Source organism: Bradysia coprophila, unplaced genomic scaffold, assembly GCF_014529535.1.
Source record: "Bradysia coprophila strain Holo2 unplaced genomic scaffold, BU_Bcop_v1 contig_24, whole genome shotgun sequence".
NCBI lineage: Eukaryota > Metazoa > Arthropoda > Insecta > Diptera > Sciaridae > Bradysia > Bradysia coprophila.
Genome location: NW_023503501.1, coordinates 455,129 through 477,865, shown reverse-complemented (window position 1 = coordinate 477,865; position 22,737 = coordinate 455,129). Strand labels below are relative to the sequence as shown.

Here is a 22,737-nt window from a genome sequence, read left to right as displayed (position 1 = left end):
TTCTTAAAATTCTTGAGTTTTAGAATTTTGAGCATTGTCAACAAATTTCAGAATTTTCAAGAACTTCGAAAATCTTCAAGAAGTAATTTCACGAAAGTAGGTTCTGATTATGGAGTAGTGTGTTGCCAAACCAAGATGAAACCCCACCAGTTTCTTGGTCAAAAAAGTGTTAAATAAAACTCTCCGACAATGAAATTCTTAGGAAGCAGCTTTTAGAATCAAGTTTAATGTCTACCACTGTATTGCATTGTGTCAAATCACTGCTCCTGAACACTGAATTGACAAGTGTCAAATTTTGAGGCTTTAGTGATAAAAGCTTAGGATTGTTTCTATACAACGAAAACAAGTCATCTATCTGCACAAAAGGAACACAATGCCTACTGTGATTTCATCAGCTTCCAAATATTTTCTATGTTCATGCTAGAAGCAGTGCTGCGGTCAAGTACAACCATACTTAAATCCACTTTCACTGCTAAAATGGACCGACCTATTCGAAAAGCTCTTTCGATTACGCAAATTTATGTTACAACGAAAACATTGTCATTGTCTCTCTGGATATATTATGGCTATGAATGAACAATGTAACACTCTTCACTACTTACAACAAGTGCGTTTCGAAATTTCGAATAGACGTCAGTTGTGTAAAAAATAAACGACACTCAGCAACAACGAGTTAGACACACATCGATGGAGCATCGAATGGAATACGATGTACAATAAAAACCGAAATTTAAGATTTAGTGAGATGATCAGTTGCGTATCAGTGCGACATTAATATGTGTCGCTTTTTTTCTTAAAATATATTAATTTCAATTACCATAATTCAGTCATATAAACCGAGTCAGTGTCAGACGAATGCCATTGTATACCATAAGTACGACACACATTCTTGTGGAGCTATTTTACATACAGACAGACAGATATGTGTATAAGCGCGCTTCGTGTGATGACAAAATAAATATGAATTTCTGTACAGGCGGTGTAGGTGTCAGGATTTATTTATTTTATTTTTATTAGCTCTGAATGTGAACTGTTTTTTGTTGTATATACATCGAACAAAAAATCATCTATGGAAACAGCGTTTTGCACACTGAAGATCTCGACAAACGAACGGTCTCGCGTCTCGGTTTTTGAACTAACAGATGAACAAAACAAAAAAAAAATCAACAAAATTAATCGAGGAGAAAGTCATTAAGAAAACATTTTTTTTGCATTAAGTTTTCAAATAAAAACATTTAATTTCAAATTTATGGCGAATTAAGTTCACCTCGCCAAGTGACTAAGCGAATTGTTCGATTTTTACGCACCTTACTTCCGACTAAACATTTTCACGATTCATTTTTATGATAAAATATTGCTAGAAAACGACTTGATAGATAAATTCATTCCAATCGCAAACGAAATGGAAATGATGTCAGAGAGTCACAATTCGGAAGATTCGCTTTCAATTCGATTTCCAGCCGGATGAGAACTTTTCGATGTTTATAATTTAGAGACCACACCGTGCAAGTGTCGATGTGTAAATGAATATCGCAATGACATATATATATCGTGTCGATTACCAGAAATCTTAAAATGAATATTTAGCACAGTTCAACACTAACCTTGGTAATGAATATCTGACATATCCATTGCTTAAACATCAACGATGGAAATTTAATCTTCAATCGGTTACCACATACACACTATTATACACTGTGATGATCCAGCTACACACCGTACACTGTATATAATTAAATTAAAATAATAATAACGAAAACAAAACAAAAAAAAACTGCTAGACAATCAATCCAGATATATATAATCAACAATCAAGAATCTACATCACATAATAAAGATATTTCCGTCTTGTTGATTTTATGACACACACTGATAGCACACCATTATGTTTTTGATGAGTTTTTGAAATGAAACATTATTTTTAATGGCTGTAACTTCCGAAACACAACGAATTTTTTTTTTCTACTTTGTTTTATTTTGGGTTTTAATTTTCAGATTCGTTTTTTTTCTTCATCATCTCCACTCACTCGGTTGTTTATTAAAAATAATTTTGGGCAAACAACCGTGCACACACTTTTCGAAAACACTACCGTAACATTGTCAAAACGTATGGTTTCGGACCGAGAAAAAACTGAACAACAACCGTTTTCTATTAACCAAGTATAACGATTTGAGCAACGTTGCGAATAATGCGTATATAAAATACACATCCAAACGAAATATACGAGAGGAATGGAAGAAAAAGAAAAAAAATTAACTTCCACAAAAATTACTCGCTTACCGCTTATTCGTACACATCGTAAAACGAAAGAATCATCATCATTAGCGAAAGACGAACTGAACAAATTATTATTTTAATAATCAGTAAAAATAGCTGAATCAAGTCATACGAACGAAAATTTTGTAAAAAATAATCTTCCAAAATTATTTCACGTATACGTTTTGAGGTATGGCTCGAACATACACACGTCGTACTGTCTAATATCTAAGAGCGAGTCTATACGAATGAATTTAAAAAAAAATAATAATCTAAAACCAACAACAACAACAACAGTAGCGGGGAGATTTTTATGAATAAATAAAAAATAAATTAAACATTCACATAGATAGGTAATTAATGTGCAGGAAAACTACTATGTAGACATATACTATTTTCGATACGTAGGGTTGAACACAGAAAATAGTGAACAAATCAGAGATATACCTCGAACGAAGCTATAATGAGTTTTAGTTTATATGTCAACTGAAGAAATCTGACTAAAATAACTACAAAAAAAAACGTTTGACAGCGATACAAATTAACTGACTTAATTTTGCACGGTCTATAAGTTATGTTCGAAATCTATTCGCTTCCAATTGTCGAATAAATTTTCTATCTAAACTCCAATCTATCCGTCTGTTTATTTCTGTACATACAAAGTGAAGAATATCCACCACTCCCCGAAATAACGAAAATTGTTTCATAGCTACAATGCGACTGATTTCGATTTTTTATGTGATTTAAGTGAATTTTTTTTATTATTTTTTTATTTTTTGCTCACAGCAAATAGCTACTTGTGCATTGCATGATATACAACACAACATAAACAATGTATCCATTTTCGTATATGGTATTAGATTACGCGTATAAAGTTCAAGGTGAATTGAGACGGCACTCCTAAAACCAGTATGTAAACAAAATTTTGTATATAAAGAGAAGTCGACTAGAATTAATCTGAATTCATTTAAATTCTGAAGAAGGGGCACCCAGACTAGATTAGGAAGAATAAAAAAAAAAAATTGTGGACAGGGTATTATAGTCTCACAAAGTTAACGCTTTATTCAGGTGTCACTCACACATTTCCTTTGTAAACGTTCCATCGATGCGATCATTTTGTATAGTAACAATGTGCAGAAAGCTGTAAAAGCTTCAACCTCACGCTCCGACTCGGCAAGGTAAAACGCACATAACGAATGACATCTTAGTTGTATATGACAGAATCAACAAAGTTTGGATGAATTTTTGAGAGAATTCTCTCCATTGTAGCCCATCTGTCATTTATATGAGTGTTCTACCTTGCAGAAACAAGTTATCAAGGTCTTCGAGGTCTCACTGTAGCAACACATAGCAAAGCGAAAGAGAGCTGTCAAACTTGACAGAAGAACAAACGACAAATTTGAATTAGATGTCCTTCTCGTGGCTATGTGCAGCTAAAGTTATATTATAGAAAAATAGTTATAGTACGTAGCTGTCATGCATCACCCACCCATCGAAAGAAAAAAAAATCCCAGCAAGAAAGTACGGAATGTTGTTTACCTGCATTTGATAACTTAGCTTCAATGGCCCAGACATATTTTGATATTGATGTAATATTCAGAATTCTTTATCCGATCAAAACCGATTTTTTTTCGTAAACTTCAGCGAATCGCCCTACTCTAGGAACACGGAATATTTTCTGAGTAACTCTAGGGAATTTTGTTGGGGTACGTTGAACGTATCACGTTTGCTATTTTCCCGGGAGCAGAATTTTGTTGCCGTCGAAATTGATACTGAAATGTACAGAATGAATTTTCTCAATTCCGAGAAGTATTTTCTTGCGATATAATATCATTCAAAGAAGCAAAAGGAAAGCGAATTTCTAAATTGAAAAGTCTAAAATTAAATAAATATTTCCAAGAAAACCGTCATCATCTTTCTACCGAACAGTTTTCACTTGGATGATTAAATTTCAACGAAATAACCCAACCCTACCCAGCTTTTTTCTAGTCTTGTAAATAAAAAATATTTTCACAAAGACATACAATGTCAAATTTTGCGTACCTCTAAAATTTATATAAGCATCTGCCCACACATACGTGTGAACACACAACTAGAATTCGAAATGAAAAAAAAAATCATATAAAAGAGTAGAGATATTATATGAATGAGTAAATAAACGAAACACTTGAAACGAATTAATTCAATTTTTTTTTTCATTCATTTCTCTCCTCTGCGGCTTGTGCTCCAACAAGTAAACGTCATAAATTTATGACATAGGAATCCCCTCCCTGGTTACCAATTTTTTTTTTTTTCGTAGAGTTTGCACTCGCTGAACTTTTTTTTCTTCATTCAATTGAGAAACAAAATACTGATAAAAGAGAGTCGGTTTCGGCTACTCTATTTGATCGACACATATACAAGTGAAAATGAGTAAGTTAGAAGCTGAAAACGAAAAAAAAAATCTTCTCATTTTAGCTTTACATTTTGCGTTCCTACACATAAAATGCGCTACTCTAAATGAAAATGCGCAAATCACAGTGGAATGAACATTCCCAAGTATAGAATGAACATTCCCAAGTATAGAAGGAACTTCGAAAATTCGAACAGTAAAGTGCCCATTCCACTTAAAAAAAAAGTACTCCGTGAGAGAGCCGTTAGAGAGCAAGCTGTCAAATAAACAAAGAAAAATTGTAACCCGCGCGCCTAAGATATACTCATCTTTTATTCACATATTTTATTCAATGACGCAATAGATATACTTCACTTGTATACTTCTTCATTATATATAGGTGTAACTTAAGAATCAACGACAACTGAATTATATACTTTCAATCAGTCAGATGGTTCGCATGTATAACTCTACTAAACTTCTGTTTGACATTCATCTGTGGTTGGTGTAGTATTTTTTGTTTCGTATTTCTTTGTTTTTGTTTTGAACGTTATTTTTCAGAGGAAAACAAATGTTTTTCATTTTATGATGCGTAGTTTTACGAAAGTAAACAAGTTAAAGTGATATGGCATCTTGTACGTTTAACATCCTTCTGTTTCAAGTTTAATTCCGTTGTTTAGTAGATTTTTTTATGGTAAAAATGTGGACCAAACTATTCGGTAAACAACGCACATTGTATTGAATGTAAGATAAGTAAATTTCCTTCATCGGGGATTGAATATTAGGATGTTCTATGTTCTGCAATGCAAGGGATATTTAGTACGTTATTTAGGGAACTTTAAAGTTCGATTATTTTCTAAAATTTGATGGGTTGAGATACATTGTGAAAAATCAACTCCATTTCTATCTGGGACTGCGGGTATGGTCGAGTGGGGTGTCAATGGACAGAGCTTGAAGTAAGCAACAAAACTCCATGTTAGAGCTTCCTGCTACAAACTTTCCCAGCCGCCCAAAGCCCTTCAAAAATTTCGGTTTTTTCGAGATCTTTCACTTGTTGCGGCTGCTGGGTGGGCCAAACATCGGCGTTTGTTGGTCAATAATATTGCCCTCATCATCCTTCATAAACGTACACAATTTGACTTTATTCAAATCTCGCATGTTGGACTAACTGATAAAAAACGATTTTCGTGTCCACTTCGGAGAAAAATTTTCTAAGGCCATGACAGCCCAACAAAATTTTTTCGGGAAAAAAGTTGTTCTACAGCCTGGGACAGTCAAAAAAGCGCACTTTTATTCTATACGTGTTTCATCGATTTCTGCTGTTTTGCCATTGTAATTTGTATTGTTAAAACAGCTGAAATCGATAAACACGAAAATCATAAAATACACTTTTTTGACTGTCCATGGCTGTACGATATTCTCAGAATTGAACAACGATTCATTTGAGCCATTATCTCGATCGGATCGCCGTCGGCTTGAATCCCGATTCCAAATAAGTTGTTCGAAGTTTTGGCGAATTGACTCTTACAAAGGCAGTCAATTTTCAGCATAAATTAGCTTCAGCTGTTTTTTAGCTGATCCATACAAACAATCACAACCGTTTATACGTCTTTATACGGTTTTACCACTATCATGCGCGTGCGTGTAGCAGCTTCAACCGTATGAACAAGGAAAACCAGTTTTGATTGTATGTGTGGATCAGCTGAAAAGCAGCTGAAGCAAATTTATGCTGAAAATTGACTGCCTTTGACTGTAAGGAATTTATTGAAATTTTAAGGAATTTAGAAGAATTCTTGAAAACTCTTAAAAATTAATAAAATTCTCCAATTGTCAAGAATTCCTAATAATAATAAGCCCTGCAACCATTATGCAAATTAAGTCAAATAAATTTCGATGTAATCATCACACCCATAACTGTGATTCTACTGTTTTCTATTGTTTCCACTCTTCAGCTTGCAATTTTCTTTTACCGCCTGGTATATATGCTTGAGTCAACAATGTGTGATTTTAATCGCAAGAAGCGGTGAAAGACTAACCCATTTATTCATTAGAAATCTGTTATCCGTACAGCATCGGGTCTGTAACTCATCAAAAAAAATAAAAAAAATTTGAAACAATTTGGTTCATTTTATGAAGATCGTATAACTCATTTGCTATTCCGCTGTCTGCCCACATTAACAGCCAAACAGAAATTTCAAACGGAAAACGCATTTACACAATTTTTGGTGTATATAAGTCATTAAAAACATCAAACTTTTGTGTTACCTCACCGTAAACTTTCTTTTCGAAATTGAGATCAATTTAAGTCAAACTCATTTTTGTGCGTTTCCAACCGAAATGCAAAATTCAATTCACTTTATGTCGGTTTCACGTCTACACCGTTAGGTTACATTTATTGTGTGTACTCACCTTCAGCAACGTCAGTATCTTCTGAGACAGGTCGTAGTCAAAATTCGAATACTTGGACGAACTCATGTCGTAGATGAAAATCAATCCTTTCGATTGCGTTTCAACGTTCTGCAATGCAATGTCCAGTTGATAAACGACACCTTGTAACGTTGTTTTGTGAGTGACAGTCAGAGGACTGTGTAGATTAGCCGAAAATAATGCAATGGCCGCACCACTAACATCTCGTCCCGGCTGTTAATTTGAATTGTTAATCAATTTTCCATTGTACACTCGCACTCGCTTTGTCTTACCAAAATTGTAAACTTTCCGGTTTCCAGTTCCGTTCGTAATGGATCGGACATCGGGTCTAGGTTGTATAAGCATTCACGTTGTCTTATTAGTTCATGCTGCTCATATAGAGCCACAGCTCGTTGAACATCGAATTTACGAGCGAACAAAAATTTAACAGCAGTCGCTGTAGTCACGTTCTTACGGTTTACGTTCGATCCTAATTCGTTGACCAAATCAATGAATTGTTTTACGGCCTGTGTGGAACAGAGAGAAGATTATTAGGATCGAATTGAATTACATTTCAATTTCATCAAATCGAAACTGGAGATTAACTGGCTAATCGACACCCGCGTTCTCAAACAACAATCGTCAGTTGTTTGATCATTAACAGTTTCCAAAAAATTGTTCATCATTATGGAAATAATGACTAACAACATTTTGTTGGATTGGTGTTTAATGGATGATAAATTAACAAATTTTGTGGTTAAACCCGGGTAGTCCGTGACACCACAAATTCATGTGGGCAACTGTCGGATCACGCAATGCTCACACATTACCAAAAAAATTCTCAGTAAAAGAGAATGACTTTCCAAATAACGAGTTCACAGTGATACATACTCACGCCAAAAAACACATCAACTGGTCTTGCAATATTATTATGAAAATACTGGATGGATACACTGTTGTTCGATCATTATAGGTACTGGGTACTCGATAGTCGTCGCATCACAATTATACCTTCGAATGTAATGGCTAATTTGTTTCGCATTTAATTAAACTTTTAACAGAGAATCCGTTACATCAGACACATGTAATCTACGTCATTATTGAATCGGCAGAAGGTTCGGTAGAGAAAATGAATTCGACTTGCTTCGAAAGCGTGTTACTCAATCTTACTCATTCGTTTAGTCATGTGTAATTCGGTACACTATCTCATTTTGTGTGTACAAAGTCATAATTTTTCAAAGAAATTCTGCGGTTCCATCAGATTAGATAGAGTTTGCGTTTTTCACTGATTTCTGAAAATGTTGCTGGCGTATTGGTCTTACATCAATGACAATAAGAAATTTGTCTTGTTATGAAATCTTGTCTTTTAATATAGACGTCGCTGTCGATGGAAAAACGGAGTCCATAGACATCGGACCCATTTTCTAGGCAAGTAGTTTCTATGTGCCGAGAAAGGTATTGAACACTATAAACTGAATCAAAACTATCAGAAGCACTATCAAAACAAAATTCGTCCTACGTGTAGCGACCGACAAAGTGCATTTTCATTATGCGATTTTCTCTCACAGGTGACGATGGACGCAACGGTCCATGGTGTCAATGACTAGCTGAAGTCTTGTAGTTGACTCATCTACTCAGGTATAAGTGGACCTTTGTCTTCTTTGACAAAACAACCAAAATATGAGAATACTGTCAACCCGTGACACGGTCCCGTGTTTCAATTGAATGATTGAATAAATGATGTTAAAACTGTCAGCCATTGGTAAGCTTTGAAATCACACCGAACGTCTAACAGACAGGATAACTATGTACTACTCTATGTACTAGTCTTCCACAAAAATAATCCGGGCTCGATTCCTGCGTAGGACATTTCCACATGGAAATTTCTAGCAACTATGACGCATTGGTAACGTCCTCAAGTTCATTCAAGCTTCATAATTTGGGTCCTTGCAGTATGTTTGGCGGATGCAACAGTGTACACACTGACGTAGCCCAAATACACGACCAATTTGTGTACATTTGTCTAGCCTACATTCAGGCGACATATCAACTAGGCCTCATCTTTTGGATGGGTCAGATCCCTTGACTGACTGACTACTTTTCTCAAGAAGATTTTTGTAATCCGAGCAAAAAAAAATCACTCTAAAAGTATATAAAAGTATACCAGGGTATGCGTACCCTACTTTCGATACAAAACACGTATATGAGAAATTCCAGCACTTGATCATATACTGGCTCATACGTATTTTCAGTACTTAAGAGGCATCGATGATTTGCTGAAAAGTATACATTTGGGTGATTTTTAAATACTGTCTTTTGGTGATATATTTCCACCAAAATTATCATTTTTCAAGTATGTACGACCGCAATAACGACCACGAATGTGTTAGCTTTCAACATAAAATAGATTTGGTTGTAGCAGTTTGACCAACCCTGAGAAAACTGAGCAGTTTATGAAAATTTCGGTACACTGGTCACTTTTTTCAGAACTGGTCAAGTGACTACAACCAAATCTACTTTCTGTTGAAAGCTAATACATTCGTGGTCGTTATTCACGCCGGTAGTGCGGTCGAAATTCAAAATGGAAAGTGCGGAGGTCTTTCTAACGTAGCGTCATTTTCATACAATGAAGCGTTGAAATGTATTTTTCGGTTCACTTTTTCATCGAATCGTTCACTTAAAATTCAAATTTTAGGCACACTTACGGCGTGAATTGCGGTCGTGTGTTTTGAAAAAAGGATTCTGATGAAAAGATACCATCAAAAAGGCAGCACGAGATACAGACCCTGGAAAGAGGCGAATTTCTTGCTTACATATTGAATAAAAATGAAACTCGTGTGATTACGGCCCTCGCTTCGCTCTGGCCGCAAAGTTCACACTCGTCCAAACTTTAATTTTTTTCTTATCATCTATATAAAGATATTACACACACAAAATTTTGTAATGAATCCTAGAATATTACTCCAGTATATTCCATTAACGAGCTTAACCCAAAAATGTCTTTCTTAGTGGGATAATTGTCTTTTGTGGACCATTAAGAATTACTCAACTAATAACACGATAATATCACGGGACGATGATCTCTGAGATCCCCCGACCGTCATAGCCCAACTTTGAACTTATCTTCGGGAATGGAATTCCCCGTTGAATAAAAAAAGTTTTTGAAATCCGTTGAGGATTACGTCAAGCTATCGTGTTATCTCGGAACGAGACAAAAATTCTTTTGGGAATATCTCTAAGATCACCAGCCCGTTACGACCCATCTTCAAACTTAGCCTCAGCAATTTAATTCCCCGTCGATTAAAAAAAAGTTTTTGGAAATCCGTTGAGGATTACGTCAAGTTATCGTGTTATTCCGGAACGAGACAAAAATTCTTTTGGGAATATCTCTAAGATCACCAGCCCATCTTCAAACTTAGCCTCAGCAATTTAATTCCCCGTCGATTAAAAAAAAGTTTTTGGAAATTCGTCGAAAACTACTCGAGTTATCGTGGAATCAAGCGACCAGACAAAAATTCTCCTGAGAATATCTCTAAGATCACCCGTCCGTTATAACCCATCTTCGAACTTAACCTGAGGAATTTAATTCCCCGTCAAATAAAAAAAAGTTTTTGGAAATCCGTCGAAAACTACTCGAGTTATCGTGGAATCAAGGGACGAGACAAAAATTCTTTTGGGAATATCTCTACGAACACCCGACCGTAATAGCCCATCTTCGAACTTAACCTCATTAATTTAATTCCCCGTCGATTAAAAAAAAGTTTTTGAAAATCCGTTGAAAATTACTCAAGTTATCGTGTTATCAACGAATCATCAAAGTGTGACAAACATTTTCTGTATTTAAGGTTTTTGGTCATACATTCATGCATTTTCAATCATAGTAGTGATCATTGTGTGACAAACATTTTAGGGTGTTTATCATCTGTAAGACCCATGACTTTCAGTCAAGGGAATAAAGCTCCTAACTTTCCTTCGAGAGCATTCTTCGAGGCGTGATTCGGAAGTTACGTTTGGTCCAGATTGCCCTAGCACTTGTCATTGGCTGTTAGTGAAGTCCCTAAATGAACAAATCAAACATGTATGGATCTTAATGCGTTGATAATATCAACTTGATATGCTATCATGGCTGTCACTCCAAATCTTTAAAAGTATCCGGTAGTGCGGATTAGTGACGCAAAACAATTATCACATATCTATAAGAGTCGATTGAATTGATTTATAGCTTTCATTATGATAAGGCGAAACAACCGATATAAGAATAAAGAGCACAATGAGAAAAATAAGAAAGAAATGATTCACTTTATTGTGTTGATGTTTAACTATTATCCATGACAAGACACGTTTCCCAGGTCACATTGGACTGATTTTATAGAATTTTTGATGTTTAATTAGATTTTCAAATGTCGTATAGACATCACCACAAAATTTTCATTACAATTCTCTTTTGATAACTCTAGAGACTCACTCAGATTCACGTACATAAAATTTAGTCACTACAATAGGTACACCAACCTGAAGTGTGCATAGCACACAAAAATGGAACACTCTTTTCATATGACTGTCGCACATATTTTGAAGAGATCAGAACACAGAATTATTTTGAAAAATCGTAGTACAAAGCTAACTTCAGCTTCAATTAAAAATAAAATTCTCTGACTAGATTCTGGCATTCACAATACGAACGTTCTGAATCAAATGAAACATTACTTTATCAAATAAATCAACTTCGCTTCAATGTCACATTATTGCAGTCATACAGAACAGATAATAACGTTTCGGTTTGAGGGCTTTTCTTTCAAATAAAATCTTTTTTTTTTTCGAATCACAATACACAATCGCCGTATGGCATATTATTAGTGATTCCATTTTATGTCGACGCTTTTTGATAAACACAGACGAGGCATGTATATATAAAAGCACAACCGTATGAAAAGCCGTATACAATGTTCACTAAGCATAAATATGTGGTATGTGATAACAATTACGACATTCATCTTCAATACGAATTAACTTGATCATTCACCTGACAATCGATAAACTAATAATAGAAATAACTAACGCACGGAATATTACCCTGTTTATGAACAAACGTTATTCCAGATATTAAACCATCAACATTCTGTGAGGTGTCTATCTCAAAGGATCGTTATGACATTGTAACGAAAAGCGTTCCAGTGTGTTTCGATGCAACGATTTCCATAATATGAAAATGTATGTGCGTGTATGTTAACATCGACAATGCTTTGATCTCGGCTTTCATCTCATTTCGTCATAAAAACCTTTTATATTTTTTTATGAATCGCATTTTATCGAGTTTTGTCCACACACTTTGAACATTTCTAAAAATGGAACAGGTGACACATGATACACCTAGTCGTGAAGGTAACAACATTCATTTTTCTTGAAATAGGATTTGTATAGTGAGATTAATGGTAGAATTGTTTGCCTATTAAGGAACGTCTGATGATCTTTGTCAACAATTTTGCAGTTCGTGCGAAATGTAAAAAGGAAATTATGGGCGACGACGACCTACAAATGTTATTAATGTCTGCGACGGCGAGGGTAAATGAATTACGGGACTAATTGACAATTTAAAGTCGTTTTGAATCCACACTTAGAAGTTGGTGATTAAATTTTACAGACACTCAGAGCTGGACTTACTTTTGGTCCTGATTATTCGACGACATGAGTATGGATGATTCTCTGAAGCGAGTTCCTGAAGGATCGATGAGTAGTCGTTTTTTTTCAGGAACTCATTGCTTCTTCAGAAAGTCGTCTTTTCTTCAAATTTTGCATAATGAATATTACCTTTACAAAATGTTAAAAAAGTGAAAAACAAACGACGAGAAAAAGTGACTACTTTATGAAGAAGTGGTGACGTGGTGAGTTCCTGAAGAAACGGCAGCTACCCATCGCAGACACGTCTTCAGTCCTCATCTATACTATTTCTATCTTTCTGGGCGCCAATTCTCTTAAATTTAACAATTCCTAACTTGACAGTTTTCACCTTCATGTTGAGAGTAGTCCATACGATTCGGGTCTTTTAAGGTGATGTCAAGTAACGAATTCTTAAATTCACGAGAATTGGCGCCCTGAAGAAAGGAATTACGGCATCATTTCTCTTTTCGAAACTCTACATATAGAGAACTATTTGACTGAACGATGTCGCTGCAACAAAGCCAATGTCAACAGAAAAATATTTAATTTTTTACTCGATGAATTTTAGTGAATCATGATCTTAGGACTCCGGAACAGTTTGGTGATAAGGGTTTGAAAAAACGTTTGTTGTCATTTCATCATATCGTTTTATAAGACTCTTATCGATATAGGGCCGGTTTAAAAACTGATTAATGTCCTGGATTCCTGAGGTCATGTGCTATACGTTGATATTGACGTTGTTTCAGCTACATCGTTCAGTGAAATAGTTCTCTATCGGTTGAGTTTTGATAAAATTGAGAAAAGAAAAGTGACGCCGTCCGTAATCCCTCTCCTGGAGAGTCAGTTCTCTTTTCTCTATTCAATCAAAACTCTTCTGATAGAGAATTCACTCTTTCACTGAAAGATGTCGCTGCAACAAAACTATTGTCAACAGAAAAATAATTAATTTTTTACTCGACGGATTTCAGTCAAATAAAATGCCATCATATAGCGCACGATCTTAGGACTCCGGAACAGCAATCAGTTTTTCAATCGGCTCTATATCGGCTTAGCGATTAAAGTTTAGAAAAAGAGTATGATGCAATGGCAGAAAACGTTTTTTCAAACCCTTATCCCCAATCCGATATAGGACCGATTGAAAAACTGATTACTGTTCCGGAGTCCTGAGATCATGTGCTGCCCGATGGCATTTTATTTGACTGAAATCCGTCCAGTAAAAAATTAATTATTTTTCTGTTTGACAATGGTTTTGTTGCAGCGACATCTTTCAATGAGATAGTGGAATCGTTCTCTGTCGGTAGAGTTTTGATTGAATAGAGAAAAGAGAACTGACGCCGTAATCCCTCTCCTGGACGTTAGATTCTCGGTGCGTTCATAACTTTAATAATTCGTAACTTGACAATTCTCATGGGATTTTATACACTCAACTGTCAAGTTAATAATATTTGGAGTCACGAAAATAGGAGTATCATCGCCCGGATCACAAACGAATTACCAAATAATTCTACGAAAATTGACATAAATATCTCTCTTTCACTCTCTCTCTTTGTCTACGGAAAAACTACAACTCATCGAACGGATCGTTTTCTTTAATGACTGCAGTTGTGGCACAATGTATATATAATTTGCATAAATAATTTCTATCTATGGACATCCAATTCAATTGTTATTCTACGTCTATTACTATTATGATATCACTAATAACTAGCGTGACCAATTGTTATAAACAAATTACGATTTGCATCGAACGAAATGTATCAGAATCCGAAAAGATATAATGGATAATACTTGCTGATTCATAACAACAAACAAATGCAATAAAATTGCATCAATTTTCGTTCCGTTCATCAAACATCATCACTAAGACTATCATAATCGTAAAAAAGCAGTTCAATTGAAAATTGGTCTCTGTTTTTCCATCATAATAATAAAATAATTATTTTTTTTAAATAAAACTCCATACGACCTTGTAACATTCTATATGTAGTACATCCATCAAAAAAGCCACACAGTGTTTATTTTGAGTCACATTCATACAAACAACGAGAGAAACTGCTTGAAGCATCGTACGCTCAAAACCGAAGGGGAACATCTGCATCATATTTAAGCAATTTAGAAAATGGAAATAGAAAATTGATTTTCGATTATGAAATCATTGCTAAATAATTGCAGTGGTTAAGTGAGTAAAAATGATATACGAAAAAAAAGTTAGATAAAATGGCGAAAAAAGAACAAAATTTTATTTTTATTTTCAAAACAAAAGACATACCGCCCATACACCGCTGAGTAACAAATTTATGTCTTTGCTGAACGCAAAACGAGGTGTCTCCATTTCATGTAAACAAGTACGCTAATGAATGGAAAATAAAGAATTAACACTCGGTGCGATATGAGTAATTGTTTAGTCGTTGATATATTTTCAGAACGGTTACAACGTATTGGGGGCTTATACGTTTACGTTTTGAGTTGGTACAATTTGGTAATGTTGGAGCTGATGGATTCAATTTGTTTATGTCGGCTTTTGAAGAATTCGTACAAATGAATATTCTTTGGTTGGATTTACATTCACGCATCTTATGGTACATCGCGTACTTTAAAAAAAAAACAACAGAAAAACAGCAAAATGGCGAAAATATGTCAGGAATAACACGACCATCGAAAAATGTGAAAATTAGTTGTTATACTGGGCCAGATGTGCTACGTGCATCATATTGTCTTCTCTTTTGTTTTTAACGTCGAACAAAGGAAAAGACAATAGGTTGTTCGTACAATAGGTGCTTGTGCTGCCACAACGTTCGATCGTTGCACAACAGGTGCTCGTAACAAAACAAGTACTTTTAAGTGGAAGGCTTTATTGTATCTGAGATAAGAAATGGCGAGGAGGTACTCACTTCCACTTGTGATTGTAAATCAATGTAAAATACATTTTCCTATAACAGGACGATGCATCATTTTCTTGGCACTTAAGTGCCTTAATGTAACATGATTACACAGTGATTACAAATCGCTTGATTAAATCATATGAGAGTCACGTCAATGACCACTAACTTAAACGTGACGCAAACGACTTCACCATGTGTTGTGTATGTACAACAAAACAAAATTAAATTCTTCTGATCGTACGTAAAGTATCGTTTCCACTCAACAAAAAGTACTCCGTGAGAGAGCCGTGATAGATCGAGCTGTCAAGTAAACAAAGCAAAAATGAAAAAAAAAATCAATTTTGTCACTAACACCGAGCACTTTTATGGTAAGTGGAAATCAAGCCTAAGTCTGAATTCACAATCATCCGTTCCGTTTTGCTTCCTCGTACATAACAGTTGTGATTTTATACAATAGAGCATATTGTTTGAAATGACAACTGTCAGTGTCACCTTAACTACGCATTTGCATTATTTTCAGTGTTTATATCAGAGCCTGTAGCGAGATAGAAGGAATCTGAGGTTAAAAATTGTGTACGGTATGGGAGAGAATTGCATACGAATTCTCTCAAGAGAGGTGCCAATTTTTTCGACATGCTCGACATGTCGAAAAACGTACCAACTTATCGTTTCTCTGCTTTATATACTTTGCGAATACGTCACCAGTTCGCGAATCTTTTTCTATTTGACGTTTGGCTCGTCACTTTGACAGGCGGAAAAAAAAACAAGCTTTTGATCCCAACTGTCACAATTATCATTTACAATTCCTTATGACGGCAGAAAAGATGTTCAAATAATGGCCAATCACTAGCCACCGAAATTTGTTTTGAGCTAGTGTTGTATGGGGACAATGTAGCGTCATCTAGCGTAGCTTTATTTAACTATGAAATTTAACAGGGAATAATGATCTGGCTGTGTATGACTTTGACGAGAGTTGTTTTAGTTCGAATTATACAAGACTTGATAATGCATGCGTTGCATGCGAAATGTATATTGTCTTTTAGAAGAATTAAATGTTGAAATCTAAAATCTGTTGTGGTTTAATTTAGTGACCAACTGAGTTTTTTTTGGCCTATGTTTTTCTTCTACATGTCGTATATATCTCTCATTCATATATGGTTACACCGGACTTTTCAGAGACATTTTTATTTGAAAAATCTAAAAAAGAAAATCAATGCCAAGCGAAATTTCGATAGCTCTTGCAGCAATGTAATTGAAACAAGAGAAGAACAACAAAATGTTGAAAAATATTTTCAACAAAAAGAAAACAACCAAATTGACGTAGCGAAACGGACATCCGCCGGCTCAACACTCAGTTCTTTTTCAGACACGAAACCGATAAAATAAAATGCGTATGACTGGTACGATGACTATTAGCTGAAAGAATGCATGTTTGGCTGGTGTGAATTATGTAAATTGAAACCTGTGTGTCTTACAATAGTTAATTCGAAAACGAACGGATGTTAAATTCTATGGAAATGTTATCAGTGAATATCTATCAAGTATCGACGTATTTAATTTTGCTATAGATAAAAGTCATAAAAATCATGAACATCTGTGCCAATTTCGGCGCTAATCTAATCACTCACAACGCTAAGCATATTAATGACTATTGACTATTCGCTTTTCGATAAAGTGATGAAAATTAATTTCTACTTTTCACAGAATAATAAATGCAGAACTGTCTGTTGAGTGTTGAGCAACACAACGTTTTCACAAAGAATTTTTTTTATTGTACAATGTACCGTATAAAGCCGTATAATCATTCAGACGAAAATTGATTTAGCAATCGTAATCCTTTCGAAAGGCATGAACATTTTCACCGTAATTTAGTGGTTTCACTGCAGACGATAATGGCATTACAGCTCGGAAATGTAATGCTAAATAGCATTAAATGTCGTTGCTCTGCTAATCGTTGGTCGTATTACATTTTATGAAAATGAACTGGTGTAACACAAAGATTGTATATTGTGGAGATGCAAGGCATGTGCGGTGAATTACAGTCTAATAGGCTTTGTGGTTAAGTTAATATTCTTGGTAATTATAAGTTCAATAATTGAAGGAAATTTCTTCATTTTAACCGAATGTTCGACATACTTATTACATTGTAACTGTATGTGTACAGACATTGTTGTTCTTCCTAGAAAGGGTTTCAATAGAATTATTATTGAAGGTATTTGAACTCAGTAATAGTCTCTAACACAAATGTTGAAACATTATCTTTCCCAATAGATTTTAATGAGCTTTTATAGAAATATTGAGTAAACGATACGCCAAATATCGTTTTCACAAAATGCTTGTGCGGTAATAATTAATGTTTTCTATTTGGATTATGTTCTACTGGGTACGGCACAGGCCGTTTCGCGAATCGGCATACGACCGAATTAAAAGCATTGGTATACCAATATTACGTTCGAGATGAGAGAGTCGACGTTTTTCGAAGTAAATCAATAAATTTTGAAAACCCGACGTTATCACGATCTTTCTATGGAAGCAGCTGCACGAGAGAGTTTTTCTTAAATACAATGTGAATGTCTCATATGAGTTAGATGGACCACTTCTTCTCCATGGACATTAGGTTGAATCACAATTTGTATTTCAAATCGTTGGAAAGGGAATTGGATCAGACTCCTGTCAGGCCGAACCTTCGGGTAACTAGTCAATAATAGATTACGTTATTGTCTGGAACTTTATAATTTGCCGAGTGTTAGGGTTAATCGAGAAAGGATATACAGTTACAGGCGCCATGACTAGACATTGCGACCTTAACAAACATACACAAGCTTCTTGTCCGTCTCTAATCAATTGCAGAAGGAGAACCCTTGCCCACGAATTTTTGCATCGAGATCAAGTCCAGCAAACAGATATCAAGGACAAAGACATCCCAAACTTCATTAAAGAAATAAATCCTCAATCGACCAACTAGGAAATTATCACGTTTTCAATTCCAGCTCTTCAATACCAAGGAACTCAAGACTAGTTTGAACAGCACACTTATTTCAATGGTCTCGTGAATATGTCTTGTATGTCCCCTCGATTTTCGTTTTTGTTTCCAAATTGTTCCCGAACCCATTCCTATCATAATAACAGTAAATTTTTGAAATTATTATCGTCGTTGGATCATTTAACAAAGAGAACGTTTTCTCATTAAAACGAAAAAATTAACAAAAAAAAAATTATTTTTTCATTTTAATTACGAAATTTGTTACAAATTATGTAAATGATTCGCGGTCAATGACCGGCAATGATATTATGCTGATAAACTATTTATACGTTGTACCGAAATAAATAAAATGAAAATGACATTGTATTGTGCATTTGCGTGTGGATTTTAAGCCGGACGATCATTTTAATTTGTAACCAGAGTAAAATATATGAACAAACGTGGTAAATCGTTGTGTATATATATATGCAATGTACATATAACTGCATACTACGAACAGCACGCATTCACTTAAGTTTCATTTAAAACAAAAATTTAAAACAAAATGAAAACGAAATCGTTGTGCAATGATGTAAATGCGGTTTTTATGTGTATGTTATCATAGAAATTGTTCTCTTTTTTTCAATGAAAGCTTGTTTATGTCAACATCGTCATTGTTCGACTTAAGTGTGACACATTTTTTTATGTTCACACTTTTTTTACATGACTTTCAATCAGCAGTCAACAACACCGCCAACTGAAGGTCAAATTGATCGGATTGTCTGCAGATTAATATACACTCTGTCTCCTTCAACTACAATCGATTTTTTTTCTTAAAACGTTTTTTTTCCTACTAACTAACCTAGTAGTAGTATGAAATGTGCATCACTTAATGAAATGAGATCAATTTACAAGATTGTGGTTGATTGGTTCTATCAATCTATGAAGCATGAAGGATAAACAAACTCTAGTTTTCATCGTAATGATAGTTGGAAGACTATGCTGGCTCAACTAAAAATGCACTGGTATTATCTCGTACCTACACTCCTTAAAACTGTGACTTCAGCCTATTTTTAGCTTATTATATTTTGGCGCAAAATTTGAATTTACTTTAGCGGTTTCAAAATTTTGCGCAAAAACTTCACAAACTGGAAACACCTGATTTACTGGGAACATCAATGACCCTTACTGTGACTACACACAACGACGCGAAAGTGACAGATACGAAATTTTTCTTTTGACATTAGGACACTTTCGCATCACTGTGTGAAGGCACAGTTAAAACTCTAAAAAAATCTCAAATATGTTCAGACCCACCACAAAAATAATACTTCTGTGTAAAAAAATGTAAACTCCGAGTTTATAAAAATGTAAAAAAACGTGGTTGCGAGGTCTGGAAGTGGTTTCGAGCTCATTTCAAATGAAAAATTTCGAAGAATGTATAAGCAACAAATCGCAAGCATAATTCGCTCTTTAAATACCCGCTTTCATCATCATTTAAAGTGCAACGGAATCGATGAAAAAACTGACCAAAAAATTTGAATACAAAAAATATTCCATTCATCGCATGACGTGTAAGATGTTTCTTGCTGCGAAATCGGTGTCGGGTTAGCTCATCCGATACAGTACATCGAGTAGAAAGAAGAGAAAAAGAAAAACTGAGAGTCTTTGGATCAGTGCATTTTGTTACGAAATCAACTGAACGATTGAACCGACTAAATTACAAAACTTTCAATTCCGATTTACACAATATTTTACTCAATACTACGAAGAAACGATTTTATCGTTTACACTTCAACAATCATTCATCTACAATCTACGTGCAATGATAATGTACAAGCTGATTGAGACTCTTTAAAGAAATGAAGATTATTGTTGTAGAGACCATGAACGACGATGTGTACAACGCTTTTATCTGTTTTTCAAGTTTCCTCTTTATCGACGCTGCTAAACACATTTTCTTTAATCGTTGCTTTTATGTCAGCGAAATTGCTTTTCATGTGTGTTGAGACACAAATCGACATTTGAAATTGTCTTTATTTTGCAGGTTTTTTTTTCCTTTGAAATTTGAGCTTAGCAAATTTTCTTACATCACACAGAATAAAAAGGAAGTCGTTCAGAATTGTTTCAACGGTTTTTGTTTGTCTTTTTTTTTGCACAAAGGTAGAAAATGGTCTCTATTGTCGTAGGAAGAGAAGTGGATGTGTGTAATTATTGTTTGTCATTTGTCAAATATTGGGGATATCTATTCCTTTCATCGTTCCTTTGTTTCGATTTTTTTTTTCAAAAATTTTATTCAAAGTTTTGTGACACCGCAGAGACTAACAAAAGACTTTTGAAAGTCCGGAATGAAAGTGGTTGAAAATAAGGCCGGAATATGTTTAACACCTGCATCAAACGTTGAAACTGATGGGTTGAGATTCAGGTACAGGATATTCATTAGGTTTCGAGATTCGAAGGTCTGTATTTCAGGCAATGACAGCGTACTTCAAGAATCCTTTTGCACACGAGATAATTTTTTCAGTTGCGAGAAAGTCTTCCGGGCTTCGGTCGGGTGTATTTTTTTTTGCTTCAAAAATTCGGGTCTCGGGCCTCCCGCTTGCAATTCACAATAATTTCGAACTTGTCACCAGCCTAATTCCTTAAGATACAGACCAAGAGTAATGAAGGGAGCAATGACAATGACTGCTAGTGTCAAGATGACAATGACTGTCAGATTACCCCTTGACCGCCTTCGGCGAAATAAACTTTTTGAAACAAGGCTGCCTCCTATGCCGAAATTTTTACAATCGTAAAATGAAGCCCGGTTTCAAGCTGGAAATTATCGTAAATTATATGTGAAGTACGTGTCTCCATAATTCGAATTTTTAAATCGTCTAAACATCACCAATGGACAATGGACATATATACCACCGGAAATGATCTATCTAAATGAGACTTGTTTTACTGACGAAAAATTGGATTTACGACGGAAGCAACTAATCCATCCATGAATTTTCGTCTTTTCTGACAAGAACCTCAATTTTAAATCCATAACTCACTTTACACAATCGAGGTGGCAAAAATTGCTTTAAAATGATAACGAAGAGAGAATGAAAAGACGGTGTATGGTGTGAGATATCCAACAATAAATGTGTGGGTAAGTGAAGTAAGAAAGTGTAAGTACAAAATACTCCAAATAATCAATCCAGATTAAATTAGATTAGTTAAAATTCATTTAAACCAAACGAAATATTCAACGACGCAATTCTCTCCGATAAAAATGTGTTGAAGATGTAGAAAATGGTTTATAAGACGTCTGCACGTTGCTCAGAATAAAATTAAAACTAACCAACAACAGGTCAGTGAAATGATTTCCGAGTAATACACACACATGCCATCATTATTTTTTTACTTTGAACTCACTGATTCGAAATAAATAAAAAGCAAAAAAAAAAAATAATTCGTCGTAACATTCAACCAATAATTTTTGTTTCTTGCGAAACACAAAAAGGTGTCATCATACCGAGTTCATTATAAATTTTATTATTTTTTCTTTTTATTTTAAGAACTTAAGTATGTAAGGAAAAATCCATTTGGAGGCACAACATTTGACTTTATACATTTTATGTGTTATGTATGAGTGTAGAGAGACAACTTCAAACAATTGGGACGAATGTTGCAGACGGGAAAAAAGTATTTTTGATTATTCATTTCATTCGCACATTCATTAATTTAAATTGTTTACGAGAGTCCGGCAGCAGGAAGTCGTAATTTATGATATTTTCGACGAAATTCTTTTCTCCGATTAATAAAAACGAATGCAATTAAATTTCCACCCATCATTTGGGTGGGATTCAAAAACAATTTCGTGTTATTAAAACAAAAACACTCGAAATGGGGTGGGTGAACAACACACTTTTTTTTTGTACACATTGAATTCCAATGAATGAAAGACACATAAAGAAAGGCATAAGTAGAACTTTCAATGATCAAAGAACACAGTTTCGACTTGATTTTTCGATAAAAAAATTATTTCCTTACAGTTGTTGGATCCATTTCCGTGCATTTCCTTTTTAATTTCCTTTCAATAAACACTAATTACACGAGTATTAGCACATTTTTTTTGTATTATTAACTTTCAAACACTATTCCACACACACCATTCGACTAATTTCATATAAAGTTCGAACGTCTAGATAGTCATAAAAAAGTATAATGT

General features: G+C 34.7%; 1 protein-coding gene across 2 annotated transcripts in view; it reads right to left on the bottom strand.

The window, feature by feature from the left end:
- LOC119077603 (tyrosine-protein phosphatase non-receptor type 9) overlaps positions 1–22,737 on the bottom strand; it is a 42,619-nt gene extending 19,882 nt beyond the window's left edge. Inside the window, exons 1-3 of one of the 2 annotated variants that reach the window (XM_037184817.1) lie at positions 22,560–22,737; positions 7,328–7,561; positions 7,038–7,268 (exon numbers count right to left, since the gene is read on the bottom strand). In XM_037184817.1, coding sequence (XP_037040712.1) covers positions 7,038–7,268; positions 7,328–7,561; positions 22,560–22,574 — 480 coding nt within the window. In that variant the 5' untranslated portion in view covers positions 22,575–22,737. Of the gene's footprint in view, positions 1–7,037; positions 7,269–7,327; positions 7,562–11,546; positions 11,732–22,559 lie in introns of those variants that run through there. The other variant, XM_037184816.1, reaches the window with a different exon arrangement.